This window comes from Mastigoproctus giganteus, chromosome 10, assembly GCF_048544385.1.
Source record: "Mastigoproctus giganteus isolate SK-2022 chromosome 10, ASM4854438v1, whole genome shotgun sequence".
In the NCBI taxonomy this organism is placed as follows: Eukaryota; Metazoa; Arthropoda; class Arachnida; order Uropygi; family Thelyphonidae; genus Mastigoproctus; species Mastigoproctus giganteus.
In genome coordinates, this window is record NC_143584.1 from 151,835,138 (window position 1) to 151,855,323 (window position 20,186).

General features: G+C 34.2%; 1 protein-coding gene across 7 annotated transcripts in view; it reads left to right on the top strand.

The window, feature by feature from the left end:
• Nucleotides 1-20,186, top strand: part of LOC150079383 (5'-AMP-activated protein kinase subunit gamma-1-like) — a 383,429-nt gene that overhangs the window by 323,340 nt on the left and 39,903 nt on the right. For all 7 annotated transcript variants that reach the window (XM_090383409.1, XM_090383412.1, XM_090383411.1 and 4 more), the window contains 5 exons: nt 5,051-5,096; nt 10,827-10,878; nt 11,059-11,185; nt 12,118-12,198; nt 13,861-13,980. In XM_090383409.1, the coding sequence (XP_090239535.1) occupies nt 5,051-5,096; nt 10,827-10,878; nt 11,059-11,185; nt 12,118-12,198; nt 13,861-13,980 (426 nt within the window). The remainder of the gene's footprint in view (nt 1-5,050; nt 5,097-10,826; nt 10,879-11,058; nt 11,186-12,117; nt 12,199-13,860; nt 13,981-20,186) is intronic.

Sequence of the window (20,186 nt, forward strand, 5' to 3'; positions counted from 1 at the left end):
AAGAGCAGCAAGGAGGAAATGTCTAAGTGAAACTGGTGATTCTGAAATTGTAGAAAATTGTTTATTAGAAAAATTTGCAAGCTTAGAAGCAAGCAAGTCCATGGAGTTGGTAGCACATACTCAGTAATTTTTGTGTGAGGCAGCAAAAGGGCACATTTGACTATTTAGATTAATTATGAGGGCATCACTAGGCTCAGGAGATTCCTTTGGATTGGAGACATGGCAACCTATGATAAATTCATAAAGGTGATTTTAAGAGAAAACTGAGCAACTGCAGACCGATCATCATGACTTCACTGATTGGGAAAATCACAAAGGCAATCACTGTCCAGTCAAAACATTATGACCACCTACCTAATAGTGGGTATGTTGTCCTCTTACCACCACCACCCCCAATGAGGCATGGACTCTAAGACCTCTAAATGCTACAGGAGGTATGTTGTACCAGGTCACCAGGATTGCATCCTTTAGATCTGTAATAGTCTGTGGTGGAAGATCTGAAGGCTGGATTTGTTGATCCACGTGATCCTAGATATATTCCAAAGTAAGGTAGCACCTGGAAGTGGCTTTCATGCTTGGCAAACCACTCTCATATAATACTCTGACAACATGGCTGGGTGCATTATCCTGGAACACACCTGTGCCATCTAGGAAGACAGTCACCACGATGAGCCACAATGGATAGTTACTTCAGGAATATGCCTCATGTTCATTGCTGCCATTAGACCATCAACACCTACACTCTGAATTCCAAAAACTGGAATTCAGAGTAGTTCAGGGATATGGGGGCTTCAAGAGATTCTCAGTAACACATCCCTCATACTGAAACACTGCCTCCACCTGCCTGTTTTTTTTTGGAGCAGGACACCACAGTGATTCCTCTGCAGTTTGTTGCCATGCACTCAATTTACTCCACATGGCATAGCAGGAAATGTGATTCAGCAGTAAAAGCAACTTTTTTTTGCCAGTCATCAGTGGTCCAATGACACTTCAGCTCCAAACTTTAGGCATTGTTGGTAATGGGTGGTCGTAAGCATGGGTACTTTGACTGGATGCCTATTCCAGAGGCCCATACAGAGGAGAGTTCATTGAATCATCGTCTTGGGAACTCTACTGGTCAGCCATTCTACACAATTTTCCATCAATTGGCGCAGACAAGGCAGGACAGTATACATTTACTATGACCATTGATGAGGCATGGGTGCCTGCCATTAGCCTGGCAACTGCTGCTCTATCTGCCATCCACATCAGCTACAGCGCTCCACAAAAACCCCACAAGATTCAGTTACCATAATATTGCAACCTTTCAACTGCTACTTGACAACAGAGCGTAGACAGAGCATTTAACCATTAAGATTAATTATGAGAGTATCATTGGATTCATGATGTTCCTTTGGAGTGGAGACATGCCAATGTATCGTAAATCCATAAACGTGAGTCTAAGAGAAGCGAGCAGTTACAGACCATTCGGTCTGACGTCAGTGGTAGGGAAAATCATGGAGGCAGTGATTTAAGACTTTGAAATATATAGGGGAATTTATATATATAAATGGAATTCTGAAAGCAGTGGCATGAGTTTTAAAGGGAAAAATCATGTTTATTGAATCTGGTAAGCTATTTTTGATAGAATCACTCATGGGTTGGATGTAGGAAATAATTGTGACCTTTGCATTTTAGCAAAGTATTTGACTGAACAGTAACACAAGAGGTTACTGTATGGTCTGGAATATTTTGGATCAGGTAAGAGCCTTAGAGCCTTTGGATCAGGTAAGACCCTGGATTAACTTTCTGAGAAGCATTTAATATGACAACTTGAAACTGCATGTCACTTAAAATGACACCAAGATCTTTGTGATTAGTTACAACTGGAATTAGGTCATTTCCCAGAGAAAGTTTAAGACAATTGAATTCTGCTTCAGAGAGTAGAATAATATAACAGGTTTTAGAGAGAGAGAGAGAGAGAGAGAGAGAGAGAGAGAGAGAGAGAGAGAGATCATGTTAAGTAGCTGCCAGCTTAACTATTTTAATTTGTTGTTGATTTGGCTCAGTGCTATTGTTGGACTATTGCTGTACTGCTGGAACGAGTACAGAGAAGGGCAACAAGATTAGTGAATGGAACAAAAGGGTGCTCTTATGAAGAAAGACTTAAGTTTTGCAAATTACAGTGTCTGGAGACTAGGCACCAGCGAGGTGATCTGATAGAGGTGTATAAAGCCTTGAATGGTTTAAGCATGCTCAATGCTGATGGGATTCTTCCTCTAGCTCAGAAAAATCACCTGAGAGGGCATAAATTCAAATTGAGGAAAGACAGATGTAGGATAGACGTGCGGAAATTTGCCTTTAGCCAGCGGGTGGTTGGTTGGTGGAACAGACTTCCATCCCTTGTGGTGGAGGTTGACAGCCTAAATAAGTTTAAGGCTCAGCTGGACAGGTATTTTGAACGAACAGAGGGGTGAAGTGGAAGTGGGTTTTTTTTTTTTTTTTTTTTGGCTGATGCTGCATAAGCTTGCTTTCTTGCATCAAATGCCTCTACTAATGCTAAAAAAAATGCTAAAAATGCTATGATCACACGTGCATTAGGAATTTTATGTCATCTGTGTACATACATCTCAAATTGGCAAAAGGAATTAAGAGAGCTGTGACGAGGTGTCCTGAAAGGATGCTTCCTGTGGTACATATGGTAATCTGCCACTGGAAGGAAAGATTATCAGTTCACATGCATGTGAACTGGCCTGCATGTTAGCAGTGATTTAAAGAAGAGTCAGTAGGTTGCCATTAGTATTAATACTAAACACTATTAGGACTGGAAAGAAGGTTTGATCATCCCATTGTTCAAGAAGGAGAACAGGAAAAAGTGTTCCAATTATAGAGGCATCACACTCCCATCACATGGGAGTAAGCTGTATGAGAGAGTGAGAACGGAAGATAAGAGGTACGATTGAAAATAGGATGGCCGAGGAACAGTTTGGTTTTAGGCCTGGCAGATTGACGATGGATCTTATTTTCTGGAAAAGTATTATGAACACAATAAAGAATTATGGATTGCATTTTTGGATATAAAGAAAGCGTTTGATGCCGTAAAGAGAGAGAAAGTGTGGGAAGTTTTGAGAAACTTGGATAGAGGAACATCTTGTGGAGAGAATTGAGAATATGTGCACCAATACAGTGAGCAAAGTATGAACAGTGATGGGGTTGACGGAGAACTTCAAAATAACATCAGGTTTGCGGCAAGGTGTCACCACCTATTATTCACAGCTGTCATGAATGATGTGCAACGTAGAGTGGTGGAACAACTTGGACAGGACCAGATGAAAGCCATGCTCTTCGTAGATGACATCTGCATATGGGGAGAGAGCAGGGAACAAGTGTAACAGCAAGTTGATAAATGGGCTAGTATGGCCAATGAATTTGGACTGGTTTTCATTCAGGAGAAGAGTGAAGTAATGGTTCTAAAGAGGAGTGGCGAGTTTGACGGATACATTACAATGGAAGGGAAAGAGCTAAAAATGGTTAACAACTTCAAGTATCTATGAAGCACCATTACAAAAACTGGAGTGATATCCTAAGTAATAGGATATAAGTGAGCGGGAATTTCTATAGGCAGACAGATCTTATCTGGAACAGGAACATACCACTGAAGTGTAAGAAGGCTATATATCAGCCTATTATGTACCAATTCTGACATATACACCTGAAACTTGGACTACGAGGAAAAAGGATGAAAACAGAATTCAGGGGGCAGAAATGAGATTTGTGAGGAGCATAGCTGGAAAGACAAGATGCGACAAAATCAGGAATGATGTGATTAGGGAGAGAATTCAGGTTGAAAAACTCCAGGACAGGATTGAAAAGTTCTGTTTGAAATGGTTCGGACATGTAAAGAGGATGAATGAGAGAAGTTGGTCAAGAAGAATGTTTGATTTACAATTAAGGGACAAAAGACCAAGGGGGAGACCAAGAATGAGATGGCAAGACATGATAAAGACCAATGTCATTAAGAGAGGAGGAAATTGGAGTGAAATCAACGATGGAGAGAAATACACAGACGGCATGGTGGCGAGGCTTCATACGTCGACCCGTGGAATAGCGGAACCACAGATGATGACTAAACACTATTAGGACTACAGAGATGATATGTGATGTCAGAATTAGAAATTTATTTTGACTTACTTTCATTTTTACTGACATTTTTCTTTGAAATGGTAACAGAAATTAATAGATAAGATGGGAGAATCTATGTAAAAAATTTGCTCACTAGTTATCTGACTATTGTGCATGCAAACCTCATTTTACACATGCAATACACACAATAGCCTTGTATGAAAGTAAAGTACTGTAAATAGTAATATTTATAGTTTGAATTAAATTAAGCACATGAATCACAAATGAGATAATGACTTAAGATTTAACTGTAGACCTATTTTGAATGATCCTCACTCAGGAGTACACAGATACAGTGTCGGTCAGAGACTGATCTTACCTGTGAATTATATCTTACATCAAATTATCTTGGATAAAAATAACAAAATTTTACTATATATAGTAATAAAATAAAATATCAAATCTCCAGATAGTATACTTCAATATTATTTATCACTTTGTTGATATATATCCTGTGTTTTATTTTTATATTAATGTTCTGTGGCACTAGTTACTTTTTATTATTTTAAAAAGACAAATTTATACTTAACCTGATGATACAATATTTGGTATTCACATTTAATCTTAATTGAGTTTAGTCAAGAAAAAGGTCCAAGCATTATAGAAACAAAAATAGCAAAATTCACATTTATCATACTACAATATTTTGTAATGCATTATTGAAACCTTGTCAGTTTTCTACATTTCCAGTGTAAGTCACAGAGTGAAGTATTCTTCACTTTCCAATATCATAACCACTACTAAAAAAAAAACTTTTTTTTTTTCTCTCTAGAATCTGTAACTCAACTTTAAGTCATTTTATCATTTTTGCTTTCCATTACCCTTATAAAAATTGTTTTGAATTATTAGAAAGTGATATTCAGTCTGTATAGATTTCTTTTCATTTTAGGTTTCTATGGATGAATTAGAAGAGCACAAAGTGGAAACTTGGAGAAGTAAGAAAATAGTTTTTCAACAATATAATTAAAAAAAATAAAAACATCAGGAATTCAAGTATAATATACACATATATTAAATAATGCATTATGTGATTATTTATGGAACTGAAACAGTTAACAGCACTGATATTGTTTACTGCTCATTAGAAATGAAAGGTAGTGGGTGTTTATTGTAACTATCCCTTACTTATGACAGAAATTACCTAGACTACTTCATTTAGTTTAAGATTCTTTTCTAAGTTTGGCACCCTTTACAAGCAAGCAGCATCTGTAAAGTATTGTGTATGTGTTCTGTATTGCTAAATGTGAGTACTAAAGGTGTGCAGAAAAGACACTTTTCATGGTTAATGAAAAAGAATTCAAGAGGTAGAAAAAAATTGGAAATCATGCTGATGTTAGAAAATAAATTTTTTTTTTTTTTTTTTAAATGGAGTGTGCAACACTCATTCAAGAGCACAGTGTATTTATTCCTTGAATAAGTAAAAAGCCAAAATAATTTAATCATATACTGATCATATATTAAGGATTCCTTATGTGCTGTGATATAACAACTAAATCATAAGTATAGCATAGCTTAATTTTCAGCACTCACCTCATAATAATCGGTTGGTTTGATGAAACTTATAACAGGTACATTGTAATCATAAAAGGTTATTTAATACATTGTAATCATAAAAGGTTATTCGTAACTAGTGTAATTAAAATTAAAAAATTACTAAATTACGAGCTTTGAAACATCTTAAAATTTGCCTAAGAAAGGAAAGTGCACATTCCATTCTATGATTGTCTTATATTAAATTCATGTAGTAGTAGTAGTGGCATGTGATGCAAGAAGGCATATGTATGAGCTTATGCAGCATCAGCCAAAAAAAAAAAAAAAAAAATCACACCATTCCCTCCAAATGCCTCTCCAGTTCCTCCTTAAATTTATTCAACCTATCAACTTCCACGACAGATCGAAGTTTGTTCCGGAAATTAACCACCCGCTGGCTAAAGGCAAATTTCCACACATCTATTCTACATCTGTCTTTTCTTAATTTGAATTTATGCCCCCTTAGGTTCGTAATCTGAACAAGTGGAAGGATCCCATCAGAATTCAGCGTGCTCAACCCATTCAAGGCCTTAAATTAAGAATTAAAATGGGATATAAGCTAATAGTCGCACACGAGCAACTTTCGAAACAGTCCTCAGTTAACTTTAGTCGAAAGAAAAGAACACGTGAAGTATGTTATATACTAGTTAAATTCCCAAAATGCATCTCAGTCTACGTGGAAACTTTATACATGCTAATTTCCAAATAGGGGAGAGTTGCTTGGAACCTTCATGTTTAATATGTTGAACGATGTGTGGCACTTAAACCATTCAATAACGAGAGCCTCATTTTGAAGAATTTTATAACTAGAATTTAGTTTAATTATTGTAAGAGCCGAATCGATGTGTGGATTATGATTACAAGATTGAATATGTTGTGTTAATTCTGTGCCCGATAAATTAGATTTAAAGCTATTAAAGTGATAGTAGGTGCATGTATTAGAAATTTTTGAAGTGCCAAATTTAGCTGTTGTATTACCAGTGTAACACACTTGACAATCTGATTGATATCTAATTAAATATATATTATTGCAATCCTGTGTCGTATACTCATATGTTGTTCTGTATGAATTAAATTTAGAACCTAATTTATTATAAGATGTAAATATTAATATGTGTATTCTTAATCTGTTGAAGCTGTCTAGCATATTGTTTATGGTATGGAAGAACGATAAGGGTTCCATGTGTCTTATTCAGATGGTTATTAATATTGTCAGGGCTATTAATGCCATTATGGACTTAAGCAATGGTTTCTTTTATTAGTTGTAGCAGATATTTCCTATCGATAAATTTTTTTTATCGATAGGAAATATCTGTATCTAGGAAATACCTAGTATCTTGTGAAGGTCAAACGATGCCTTAACACTACTTATGTAGTTAAACTTATGGGTAAACTATGGTGTATTTACACCAATTTTATATAACTAATCATATACATACCAAACAGCCAATGCTTCCAATATTAGGACAGAATTCACCTCCAACTTTGCTTGGTTTAATTCATTAAAATGAAGTGAAAGAAAGAAACTGTTAAGTTGAAACCCATCACCCCACCCCAAAGGTGCACCTTAGGGGAAATGGGTTTCAGCTTAGCAGTTTCTGACATTTGTGCAAATGGTCTACTGAGGAAACATCAGCCTCCCTGCATAACGGTGCACCTTCCGAGGATTGGGTTTCAGCTTAAGTTTCTTTTGCTTCGTCCTAATTAATGAATTAAACCAAGCAAAGTTGGCAGTGAGTTTTGTTATAATATTAGAAGTGTTGGCTATTTGATATTTATTACTCTTCACAAAATTTGAGGCAGTTGGCCAAAAAATTACATACTTGAAATAATCATTTGATATTTAAAGGTGTTTTTTTTTTTTTTTTTTTTTTTTTTTGAGAAATAAATTTATTGAAGGAAGTTAGTTTTTTATATTTATTTGTTGTTGAAGACTGACTTTTCATGATAACTTCTTGATAAATAAGATTTTAAGTACATGCTCAAACTATTGGTCAAGCATATGACTCAAAACATAACTCTGCCTCTGAGCACAGGGTTATCCACATATAAATACTCAGTTAACACATAAAAGTTGGTGAAAGTTTATAGAATGATAAGAAAGTTACTGTGTACTTGTCATATTAATTTTGTAATTATACTGTATATATAATTAGGGCTTGACAAATTACACATGCCCATGGTGTGATTAGCTATAGACTAGATAAAATAGAATGTTTTTATTAACATTAATTATGAAATATTCACAAAAGTTTTCGAGACTACATCAAAGATGACAAACAGTGATTACTACTGCCATGATAACAGATATGCTGTCCCAGTCTCTGATGATGTGTGGTTGGGGTTGTTTTTTTTTTTTTTTTTTGGTAGTTGTTGGCGCATCGGCTTCTGTGGCCATAATGCACCTCCCAAGGTTTTTGCAGTACTTTGATCCAAGCCGGAGGCGGGATTCAAACCCGCGACCTTTGGGTTGCCAGGAAGGCACTTTACCCACCTGGCTAGCCCGGTTGGTGGTTGGGGTTGTGAATCACACTAGGGTACAGTGATCAGCAGTGTACGCTTAGTCACCAGTCATGTTTTCGTCATTGTACAGCATCATATGGTATTTCATGTAATGCATAGTCTGTATTTGATTAATATTTTTCCTTATATTTCTACTTGTGTAATTATGTTCACATTGAATGATTAAAAATCAATATTTAAAACTGAAATATTTTATTCTTAATTTTAACTGTTGAAGGTGAGCAACAAGAGGGAAGTCAGGCAAACATCAATCCATATGTTTTTCAGAGATAAAAACAAGGAAAAACTCACACACTGCAAACCATGCAGAGAATTTAAATAATCCTCCTGATGATTCTGACATGGCATGTAGTATTTGTTCAGTTTATCATTGGACTGACAGTGTTCAATGTAAAAAAATTTACATAGTTTCATTGCAGCTTTTAAAATGGGAACTTCCAAATTTCATGCAAGTCTGCCCAATCAAATCCTGAAAAAACACCAATGGCACTATGTTTTAAAAAATATGGAAGAGGAAATGTTTCAACAAATAAATGTTATTTCAATACAGCATATTATATTGCTGAAAATAATAAACTATTCAGTGACATGAAAGAACAGTTAAATTTTGCATGAAAACAGGGTGTTAATGTTCTCAAGCAATATGGCAACAATAAACAGTGTGCAGAATTTATAAAATTTATTGCTGAAATAATAAGAAATGATATCACTAAAGTAAAAAGTAGTCAGTTCTTTAATATATTAATTGATGGTTCTACTGACAAATCTACAACTGATCAATTGATAATGTATAGGAAATATCGTAAGGAGGTATTGTAAAGGAAACATTTGTAAGCATAGTTAAATGAATGAATGCTACTGGAGAAGAATATTTTTATGCAGTTCAAGAAGGATTACATAAATTTGGACTTCACCGGAAAGACACTGAACATTTGGTAGGATTAGGGACAGATAGAGTTGAAAGCATGTTAGGCATTGTTAATGGACTTGCAGCAAAAATGAAAAAGGAAGTGCAACATTTGATTTCTGTGCACTGTGTAACTTATATGCTGAAATTTGTGAAATGTACTGCTTACATTTTGAAAGTAGTTGATATTCTTATTGCCCTTTTTGAATTTTATGGAATTTCTCCAGAAAGGCAACATGAACTTGAAAATTTTAAAAATCCAACATATTCATAAAGTTCGAGCTCTCAAATCAGTTTTTACTGATTGGAAGTCATTTGTCCATATATAATGTATTGTGCAATCAGGAAAAATTTAAATCTAACTACTGCAAGGAATTTCTGAAGATGCTCAAAAATTTTAGGTCCTTACCAACAGCATATTTTTTACTGATTTCCTTCCAATTTTTAAAAAGTTGTCCCTAATTTTTCAGCATGTGAAAGGTGCAATATTCTTTGGAGAAATGGGAATTTACGGTAGGAGAGGTAGAGAAATAATTCTTGATAATCTGTCTATGTTTGGAAAATTTCAAGAAGATGGAATATCAATAGGACAGAATTAAATTAATTAAAGCAGGTACAAAAGCTTTAAATGACAGGTGGTAGTAGTAGTAGCAATGAAAAATGATGTAAGAAAGCAAGCTTATTATATATAGCATCAGTCAAAAATAAAAAAGCTCAACCATCCATACCCTCCAAGAATTTGTCTAGTTCTACTTTGAATTTCAACCCATCCACTTCCACAACAACAGATGGAAGCTTGTTCCCACAATCAACCACCCACTAGCTGAAGACAAACTTCCACACATCTATCCTGCAACAACCATCTTTCCTCAACTTGAATTTATGCCCACTCATGTGTATAGTCTCAGGAAGTGGAAAAATTCCATTAACATTTAACTTAATCAATCCATTCAAGGCTTTAAGCACCTCAATCAGATCTCCCCGCAGGTGCTTTGTCTCGAGACACTGCCATTTGCAGAACTGAAGTCTTTCTAGATAAGAGCACCCTTTTGTTCCCTTCACCAATCTAGTTATCCTTCTCTACACCTGTTCAGAAGATCTACACCCTTCCTAAAGTGAGGCCTCAAGACCTGTATACAGTACTCAAGATGCTGCCTAACCATGGCCTTATACAAGGGGATAATCACCTCCTTATCCTTGCTAGCAAAGTTTCTGTATATCATTGACAAAACCTCATGAGATTTCCTGGCATCATGTTTGCACTGCTCAGAGAATTTTGTCTGACTGCACAATTATCCCTAAGTCTTTTCGTTCTCTGCTACCCTAAGTGTAGTACCACACAGGTTGATAAGTTACTCTGCAGCTACTGCTATGTATGTGTGCAGTACCTTGCATTTGTCAATGTTAAACTTCAACTACCATTTCTCAGCCTGTCAACAAAATTTTCCTAGATCTTGTTGCTTCATAATGATTATTGTCCATATTTTTGGACAATAATCATTATGAAGTATCTTGTGCCTCCTCCATATTCAATACTGTTTCATGGCCATCTGGCAGTGACTTCAGAATTTTTTCAAAATTACACATAGTAAATAAAGTTTTTATCTTGAATGAAACTACAGAAAAGTTACTTTTATGAGTTACTTTTTTTTCTTCAATAAAATATGAAGACACTTAAACATTTTGAGTTCTTTATCATTTGTAGGTGTTCTCAGAGAAAAGGCCAAGCCACTAGTCAGCATATTGCCTGATCAGAGGTAACTGCTTAAACTTAATTTTAAATAACTTTATCTTGCATCGGATTTAAATATATAAAATTCCCTAATGTAAATTATTTTATTGGTTAGCACTTAATGTTAACTTACTTTTGAAAATTATTGCAATAATTTTTACAGCATTCAGTTTGAATTTTTATATTTTTTCCTTCACTCTTCCAGCCTCTTTGAAGCCATCAGAACCCTTGTTAACAATAAGGTTCACAGGTTACCAATCATAGATCCCAAAACAGGAAATGTTCTTTATATCATAACTCACAAACGACTTCTTAAATTCCTTTTTCTCCATGTAAGTGAATTGAGTAGTGCAAATTTAAGCAATATTAAAAATTTTTACTTTTTTGAACGTAGCCATTTTTGGCAGCAAGCTGTATTAATGCATATTACCAAATACATGACTTAGAAATATTATGTGTTTGAATTATTCAAGTTGGTGTTTCTTTATCCTTGGTTGAACTGATATACTGTGAATGTTGAATTTGTACTTAGTATTTATATAAAAACTATTTTTATGGGGAGATTGTATTAAAAAATTAAACTGATAGGTTGATATTGGAATTGTGGTTATTAACTATTTAAGTAGTAGTGATTGTTAGATATAGAATTTAATAAACTGGTTGATTAAATATGCATAAGTGTAGTATAGAAACATCCTATATTTTAAAACTGTTGGATTTTGTCCACAGAAAGATAAATCTAGTATAGGTAAATATTGAGCTTAAGAAAATAATCTGAAACTAAAATACTTCTATAAGTTCATCAAATAAAATTTTCAATATGGAATGTTACAGAATTAAATTGTGACTTATAATGGACACGTAAAAGTATGTAATATTCTTGTGTAAGAATACTGGATGAGGTTATTGTTATTTAATTTTCAGGAATTTTTAACTCTCTGAAGGCATTAATGCAACCAATGTATAGGTAGCATAATTTTGGGAGTGTTCTAATAGTAATTCAAAGAAATTAGCACTTTTTTTTACCATGATATGGAGACATAAGATAATATATAAAGAGATATTTTCACTTTTGGAAATGGAGAAAATGTTGATTTTTAACTTTATTTGTCAGTGAATCACCATTTCCGGATTTTCAAGATAATTCTGTTGTGTGCGCGCGTGCATGCTGCTTGAAAATATTTGACTTTTCTTTATTTACCACTTTATTTTCTCTTATTAATCAAGAGTTGTCATTAAATTATATTCATTACTGTCTTTATAGTTCTCTGAACTCCCACGGCCTAGTTATCTTAATAAATCCTTAGATGAACTGAAGATTGGCTCATTTGAGGACATAGCTACAGTAAGTAATATTACTTGCATACTAAACACTACATTATTATCAGAGGGGCAGGAGAAATGAAGGAACAATGCATGAAACTATAAATCTAAATTATATGCCTTTGGTAGCAAGTTCCTTGTCATTTATGGACTTCCACTTGTACTGTTTGCTCTAGTACTTTATAGTCTTTGAGTTCGGTGCTCTGAATTTGTTCATTTCTTTCACCATACTCAGTAGTATCCTGTGCATTATTTTGTTTGGCTATTGCTATACTGGTTGGTAATGACTGATTGTCCTACAAGAAATTACAGTTAACATTTTCCTTCTAATAATTCTACTAAAAAAAAAAAAAAAGCAGGAGCATTATTGGAAAGTTATAATTGTTCACAAGATGTTGAACATCTTGTGAACAGTTTGAATTGTTGAGTACAGGTTATCTGTTGTGGGAAAGATTATATCTTGAAGAAACTTGACAGTGGAACTTTGAAGTGATTGTATGAAACATTTTTCATTGGTATGTCACTGTGTGGTATATTTTGGTAAGGAAAATAACTTTACTGTACTGTAACAGTATATTACATTTTTTTCCCTGTATTGTATGCTATGTTACTTTTCTCTCAATCTTAGGTTATGTTTGTACAGTACTACATATAATAAAGTTACTTCCCAATCAGTTTTATTTTTCACATTTTTTATTGAATGATAATTATAATTTAGTCCTTGAGGCTGTCACAGATATTCTCTTAGGTATGACAAGCAAGGGCTTGCCACCTGGGAGTCTAATACACTGATGGAACTGATATTCGTGTCATTTGAGTCAAGTGGACTGAATTTTGGTGAAATCTGGTTGTTCTGCAACAACCCAATCCTTTGCCTGTACCTTCACAATGATGGGACTTTAGTAACCCTTGGTATAACCCCTGTGACAAATCCTGAGGTGTGGGACCTAGTATACTGGAAATGTGACCACCCAGGAGAATGCTGCCTCTGTGTTACCAGGCAGTACTGTGTGGCAGATAACTCTCATCAGCCAGTGCAATACTTGCTGGAGGCTTGAAGTGCTGAAACCCATGTTTAGTCTAATACCTTAGCCTCTGGTTTAACCCTCCAGTGAAATTGAATGTACAGGTGCCACAGCACATTCTTCATACTATTCCTTATTTTAGCATTATTGTGGCAGTTAAAACATGTTAATTAATTTAGAAATATAAATATCAGAATAAAAAGTGTGCTTTTTAACTTGTGTACTTTAGTAGCTAAAGTGTGCTTAAAACACGCAAAACAATTTTTCAGCATTTCCATGATTAGTATGGCGTAAATTCAGCTTAGCCAATTTGGATGCTGTTTTGTATGATTTAATTTACGTTAAAACATTTCTGAAGGAAATTTGATTTCTAGGACATTGCCAATTGTAAAAAGAGTAGCCAATATATGTTATATAAATTTTGCATAGTTTTTAAAGTTACCATATTTTTGAGGCTTTAGTTAATTATTTTTCATAGTTTGTTGTAATGAGCCATAGATGTAATTCTCATATCTTCAATTTTTGATTATCTGGTCACATTAAAGTCTCATGGAGCTAGATAAACAAGAGTTGCTGTATCTACTTCTTTTATAAAGCTGTAATATTCATGGAACTTAAGTTACTGGATAGTATCTAAATGTTACTGGTTCAATTTTCAGGCTACTCGTGATACCACAGTAATTACAGCCCTTAACCTTTTTATTGAGCGGAGAGTGTCGGCACTGCCTGTGGTAGAACAGGAAAAGGTTGTGGATATCTATGCTAAGTTTGATGTTATTGTAAGTGCTTTTATATATGTATCTATATATTTTATTATAATTTAGAGGCCTTTGTAGGATTTCCAGTATTATAGGCTGTAGTAAAATTTAAGCTTATATGAAAAGTATCCTATAGAAAGTGTGATCAAAACATCCTGAGACCAAATTTATATGGAATTTAAAGAAGTAGAAGAAAATTTATTTATCTGAAAGCTAGTAGATTCTCTACTTTCTTTGAAATGCATATACAGGCAGTCCTTCATATATATTTATATGCCTTGACTATACTGCTGATGCAGTTTTGCATGTAAAGAACATTTATCACTAGGGCAAGATACATCACTTTTTGGGGGCTTCTTAAAGTAGATTAAAAGAAGATTCTACATCTGTGTAATACTGGAAAAATTAATTTATTTTGAACTCTAAAATTTGAGATTATTAGAAACCCTAAATTTTAGAATATTCCAGTTTAATTATCTCTGCTAAGAAGTTAAATTGACTGTTTCCAAATTCCACTGTGAAATCCATTCATTAGGCCAAAATGGAGTTCGAATGAACACACTCTGCTGCAAGCCCATGGAAAGTTGTACTGCAACAATCAGATTTGAATGGCTTCCAAGCAGCATCCTCAAATGTTGGTCCCCTGTTCAACTAGTTCTATTGAAATAACTTTCATGTGATATAATTGTGCGATGAATAGATATTAGGTGCAGTTGTGGACAACTTTGTTGGTTCTGCAATAAAGCAGTGGATGCCAAAGGTTCCCATGTGGAAGATGATGTTTTTATATGAATAAAAATTCCTTAGTTTTTTTACCTTCATACATTTAGAAGTGTATAATTATTCTTTAGGAAATGCAAGAGCAATGCTACAAAAGTCACATGGAGCTATATGTGGTGAATACAAGAATTTGCTGAAATTGAGTGATTCCATGTTTGGCCAAAAAACTGTTTAGGTAGCATTATCAGTGATGCACTATCATAGTGAAGCAGCCAGTCAACCAGAACAACATCTTCATAGTCAAAAAATGCTAGTAACATGGCCTTTATTTTGCAGTGCCCTTATACTACATTTTTTTTTTTTTTTTTTTTTTTTTTGGGTTGAGGGGATGGAGCTTTCCATTGGGATGACTGCGGTTTAGCTTTGGGATAATATTAGTAAAACCCACATTTCATCTCCAGTTGTGAGACATTTCAAAAATGTTTCACTAGCAGGGCTGCTGCAGTGGGTAGGTGAGTTAAGTGTCGCTTACGAGTGGCAGTTCAGGAGGGTGCCAAAAAACTTTTGACATATACAAGTTGGACCTCTGTTTAACGAATTTCTTTATAGCAAATTTTGTATTTAGCGATATGCGCAATTTCGCTATTCCGTTTTTTCCCTCTATTGACCTTACTGGGGGAAACCCCAGTTTGCTGGAGGCTGGTGTGATTTTGGCCATAAACAGTATGCCTATAAACACTAGTATGAGGCCGCTACAAGTTTTCCCCCGGTAAGAATTTTTGACATTCTATCGATATTGCTTTTCTCTTTCTCTCTGAATCTGTAGTATCTTTACCATCATGCTTCCTTTTCACACTTTTCTCAAGTATTTTACTCATTTTTAAAACACAATAAAACACAATTGCAGTATAAAAAAAGGACAAAAATGAGGCACGCTTGATATACATAAACAAAGCTGTGCACGTGTAGCAACTGATTAAGCAACACCGTAAAGCACAGAAACACACTATCACCTCATTCTAGCTCGCATTTTACTAAAACAATTTTCAGTTGCATTCCTGCTGGTGGAATCTGTTATAAATGGGTAGTAAACTCTATCTAATTGCATTTGCGATAATACCGATAGCTGGAATTGCGGGTTTTTAGGTTATTATGGTGAAATGTCTTCCCCTTCACTGAAATCTTCAATCATAATTATGAAAACCATAAATACATTTTCAGACACTTCTCTTCATTCAGTACGGGTGATTCCCGCATTCGACTGCCATTTCTTGTAAACACAAAGGCGAATCGTGCATAAGTGAATTTGGTCGTGTTATATATGACATTGTTTCCCTATTTATAAATCGTGTAGTTTAAACACTTGCTATACGAGGTCTGACTGAACTATTCTATAAACGTACAGTATTTTAATTTTTTCTCAGGGCAAGTATATTTTGCGTTACCATGTGCAACTTATTTGTTAGCATATTCTTATAGCTTCGATTCTCTATATGGTTTCGGTTATTAGCATTGCTTATAAATATCACAAAACTTCTCTCCTGATCTGTATGGTTAAAATATAATGAAGAAATTAAATTGGGAAATTAAAAAATATAAATTCCCTGAGGGGAAAAAAGTGCACTCTTTTCCACGAGGTTCAGTTGGAAAATCATTCAATGGCTAAAGCTTCATGTATTAATATATAGTTTATAACTGGAATTCAGTTTTGTTAATATTATTGCAACATCTGTTTGAATATTATAAAAATGCAAATGTTGATTGAGTTCTGTGGCTGAATAATTAGCATGAAGGCTGGTTTGGTGATATAAGCTCTGTTATTTGCAGTTTTAGTGTAATACTACCAATGTCATATGCATTAGGGCACCTACAGACGATCCGGCTTGTCTGCACAGGCCAAGTTTGTGCAGTCAAACCGGAGTGTGTGTATGTAGCACAGGATGCCTGAATGGGCGTCTGGCCCGGTCTGTGTAAATTTGAGCGACGACAGAAATTGTCATGTGGATGTGGTTTTCCCAAATATGGCACACACAAAGAACCGTGTGAAGGCTCAATGTCATAAACAAATTCCCTACTTGATAAAATTGTTCTACAATTAATAGCTTCACAAGTTCTGATTGTAATTGGGCCTCTGACATCGGTAATTTCCAGATTCTGAGTTATGAGAGTAAGCAAACAGCAGGTTAGAAAAAAACCAAACATGGTGAATGAAACAAATAATTCATATTTAATGTATCTTAAATTACAACTATGAAGAAATTCTTAAAGCTGTGTATTAAGTTATAACGTTAAATCATGAGGTATCCTATACGAATTATTTGTCCCCTGGCATTGGGCCCCCCCTTTGGTTAGATATGTATAAATCGATATCTGCTAATTGGTTAGGATTTTGAGTGACCTGCTTTCTTTATGCAGCTTATGGACTGTCTTATACCAGTATCATTTTTTCTTATGTATGGCAAAACTGATCTTAATAATTTCAAATAGGTTTCTTCATTCATATGCAAATATTTGAACCAGTCTTCTTTTTCGAACTTTAATTCAGCCAGAAAATTAACGAGACAAATTTTTTTCTTCAGTAGCTGTTTCACCCACTTTGTTATCTTTTTCTGTCCATTTTTTGTTTTATGATATATACAGATAAGACACTCAAAACTATTTTGTGATTATGTTTACTTAGTTGCATTAGAATTGGATTTAAACTAACCTTCATTCTTGTGTAAAGTTATAAAATTGCTTAAGTTCAGAGAGAAATCACTGGAAAGCCAGAATTAAAATTCGGAACATGTGTAGTCATCGAAACGGTTCAGGCAAGTTTACGCATATTTTGGCATGTGCAGGAAACTCGGAGCATATGTAGGGGCTTTTACAGTCATGTTAACGTTTTATAAGATATACAGTACTGTATTATTCATATCTTTGATGCTGTACTTATGTTTCTTTATAGTTACTGAATTGTATGCCTAGTCTATTTTATGAGAGAAGATTCTTATGAGAGAGATAATAACAATATTTGTGCCAGAAAAAATTCTGAGGATTCGTCGAGCTAGTTGGCTATGATATGGAAGAACGGCTGGTATTTTTCATAATAGACTATTTTAATGTGGGTGGATTATTTATTCTATGTTTTTCTTCGGCTATAATGCTATGGATTAACTGAGATGGATACATTCTCTTTGCAAAGGCATCAATTAGATATTGTAATTCCGATTCTAAATCTTCCTATTTGTGGCAGTATCTTATGGCATTGTGAACTTGAGTGTATAGCACTGATTTTTTTAACTCTGTAAATATGGCGTGAATAAAAAATACACTTTTTTTTTTTACCCCCTGAGAGAAAAAAAAGTGCAGTTTTTTCCCCCTCGGGGAATTAATAGGTTTTAATTTCCCATTTTAATGTCTTCATCATACTTTAACCATACAGATTAGGAGGTAAGTTTCGTGTTTTTTATATGCAATACTACTAAAATTTAAATGAAAAATAGAACTTAAAACTTATTAAAATTTCTTCATAAATGTCAGATAGGAAAAAATTACAAGGATCTTACTATAGGAAAAGAAAAATAAATATTTAAAAATAACAGCAGAAAATTCAGCTAATTCAGATACGCTGCCAAATGAAGAGGATAAAGCGGAAAGAGAGATTTTCATATTACTTATACTAAAGATAATAGTCAAGATCAAAATATTGACTACTGTGATGGTAGAACAGAAAATGCAGTCTCATTAATAAATATTTATGCAAATATATTAACTGATCCAGGTAATTGGCCAGGAAACCCGACAGTGAAACAACGTGATTATTTGATTCAAAATTATCCTACACAAATTAAAAGAGAATACCCATCTGATGAAAATCAAAGAAAATTTCCTGATGTTTATTTTATATGAGCATTCTGAAAAATGTAGATAAAGCTCAAAGGAAATGGTTACTTTATTCTTGGCGCCTCCGTAGCCAGGTGGGAAGGAGCAGCAGTGCGTAGCACACGCTTCTTGATTAGACCGGGGTTCGAGCCCGTCACCACCAAATACGGAACATGCGGAAAGGTCAGGGAATGACCACCGCACCGGAGCAATATGGCCTTAGTTGCTAATGCTCCTAAAAACCAAATAATAACAACAACAACATACTTTATTCTTTGTTGCAAAATTCTGTATTTTGCTTTTGTTGCAAGATATTCTGCGATTGTAAAGATTAACTAAGTAATCACTTTGGATACAGTAATTGGAGAAATTTATCTGCTATTTTAAGTAAGCATGGAACAAGTGCAGTACATTTTAAAAATCATAAAAAATGGTTAGATCTCACACAGTCACCAAAGACAAACTACAATTGATGCTACAGAACAGTGATTATGTGAAATAGAAAAAAGGTATTTGTATTCAGTATTTGAAAGAATAACATACAGTATATGATACTATTTTTAGCAGGGCAGTGTATAGCGTTCAGGGGATCAAAAGATTTATATGAAAATAATAATGGTAACTTTTTAAAACTTACTGAAACAATTGCTAAATTTGATTCAGTTATGGCACAACATATGCACATATTCAGAAATCTGAATCGAAAAATAGCATGCATTATTTGGGTAACCAAAAACAAAATGAAATTATATACTAGAAATAACTAGAGAAGCTAAATATTTTGCTATGATTTTGGATACAACGTCTGATGTAAGTCATGTTCAACAGATAACTGTGATACTTAGATTTGTATTTAGGGACATAAGCACTAAGAACATTGAAATACGCAAACATTTTCTTGGATTTTGGCCCGTGAGTGATTTTATCAGACAGGGATTATTTGAATATATATCAAATCTACTTATTGAGCTAAATCTAAATATTCAGAATTTACGTGGCCAGGGCTACGATAATGGCTCTAATATGTGCAGAAACCGCAAAGGTTTACAAAAAAAAATTAATTGAAGTTAATCCTAGAGCATTTTTCATTCCATGTGCCACTCACACCTTAAATCATGTAAACCATTCCACTAAGACTTCCTTTGAAATAGTTGATTTTTTCGGAATTGTTCAGTAATTATGTTTTTCTCTCATCATCAACCAATTGTTGGAATGTACTTCAAAAATATATAACTAATTTAACTCTTAAACCTTAGTCAGACACCTGATGGGAAAGTAGAATAGAGGCCATTAAACTGCTGAGAAACCAAACAGAGGCCATTAAACTGCTGAGAAACCAAACAGAGGCCATTAAACTGCTGAGAAACCAAATAGAGGCCATTAAACTGCTGAGAAACCAAATAGAGGCCATTAAACTGCTGAGAAACCAAATAGAAGAAATTTATGATTCTTTACTTGAAATTACTGAAGACAAAAATAAAGATATGGATACAAGGAATCATGCTAAATCAATAGCCTTAAAAATAACATATTATAAATTTCTTTGTTCAATTATAATTTGGCATGATATTTTAAATAAAATTAATACAGCAAGTAAAAAATGCTCCAAAAAACGAATTTTGATATACATGAAGCTCTTGAAT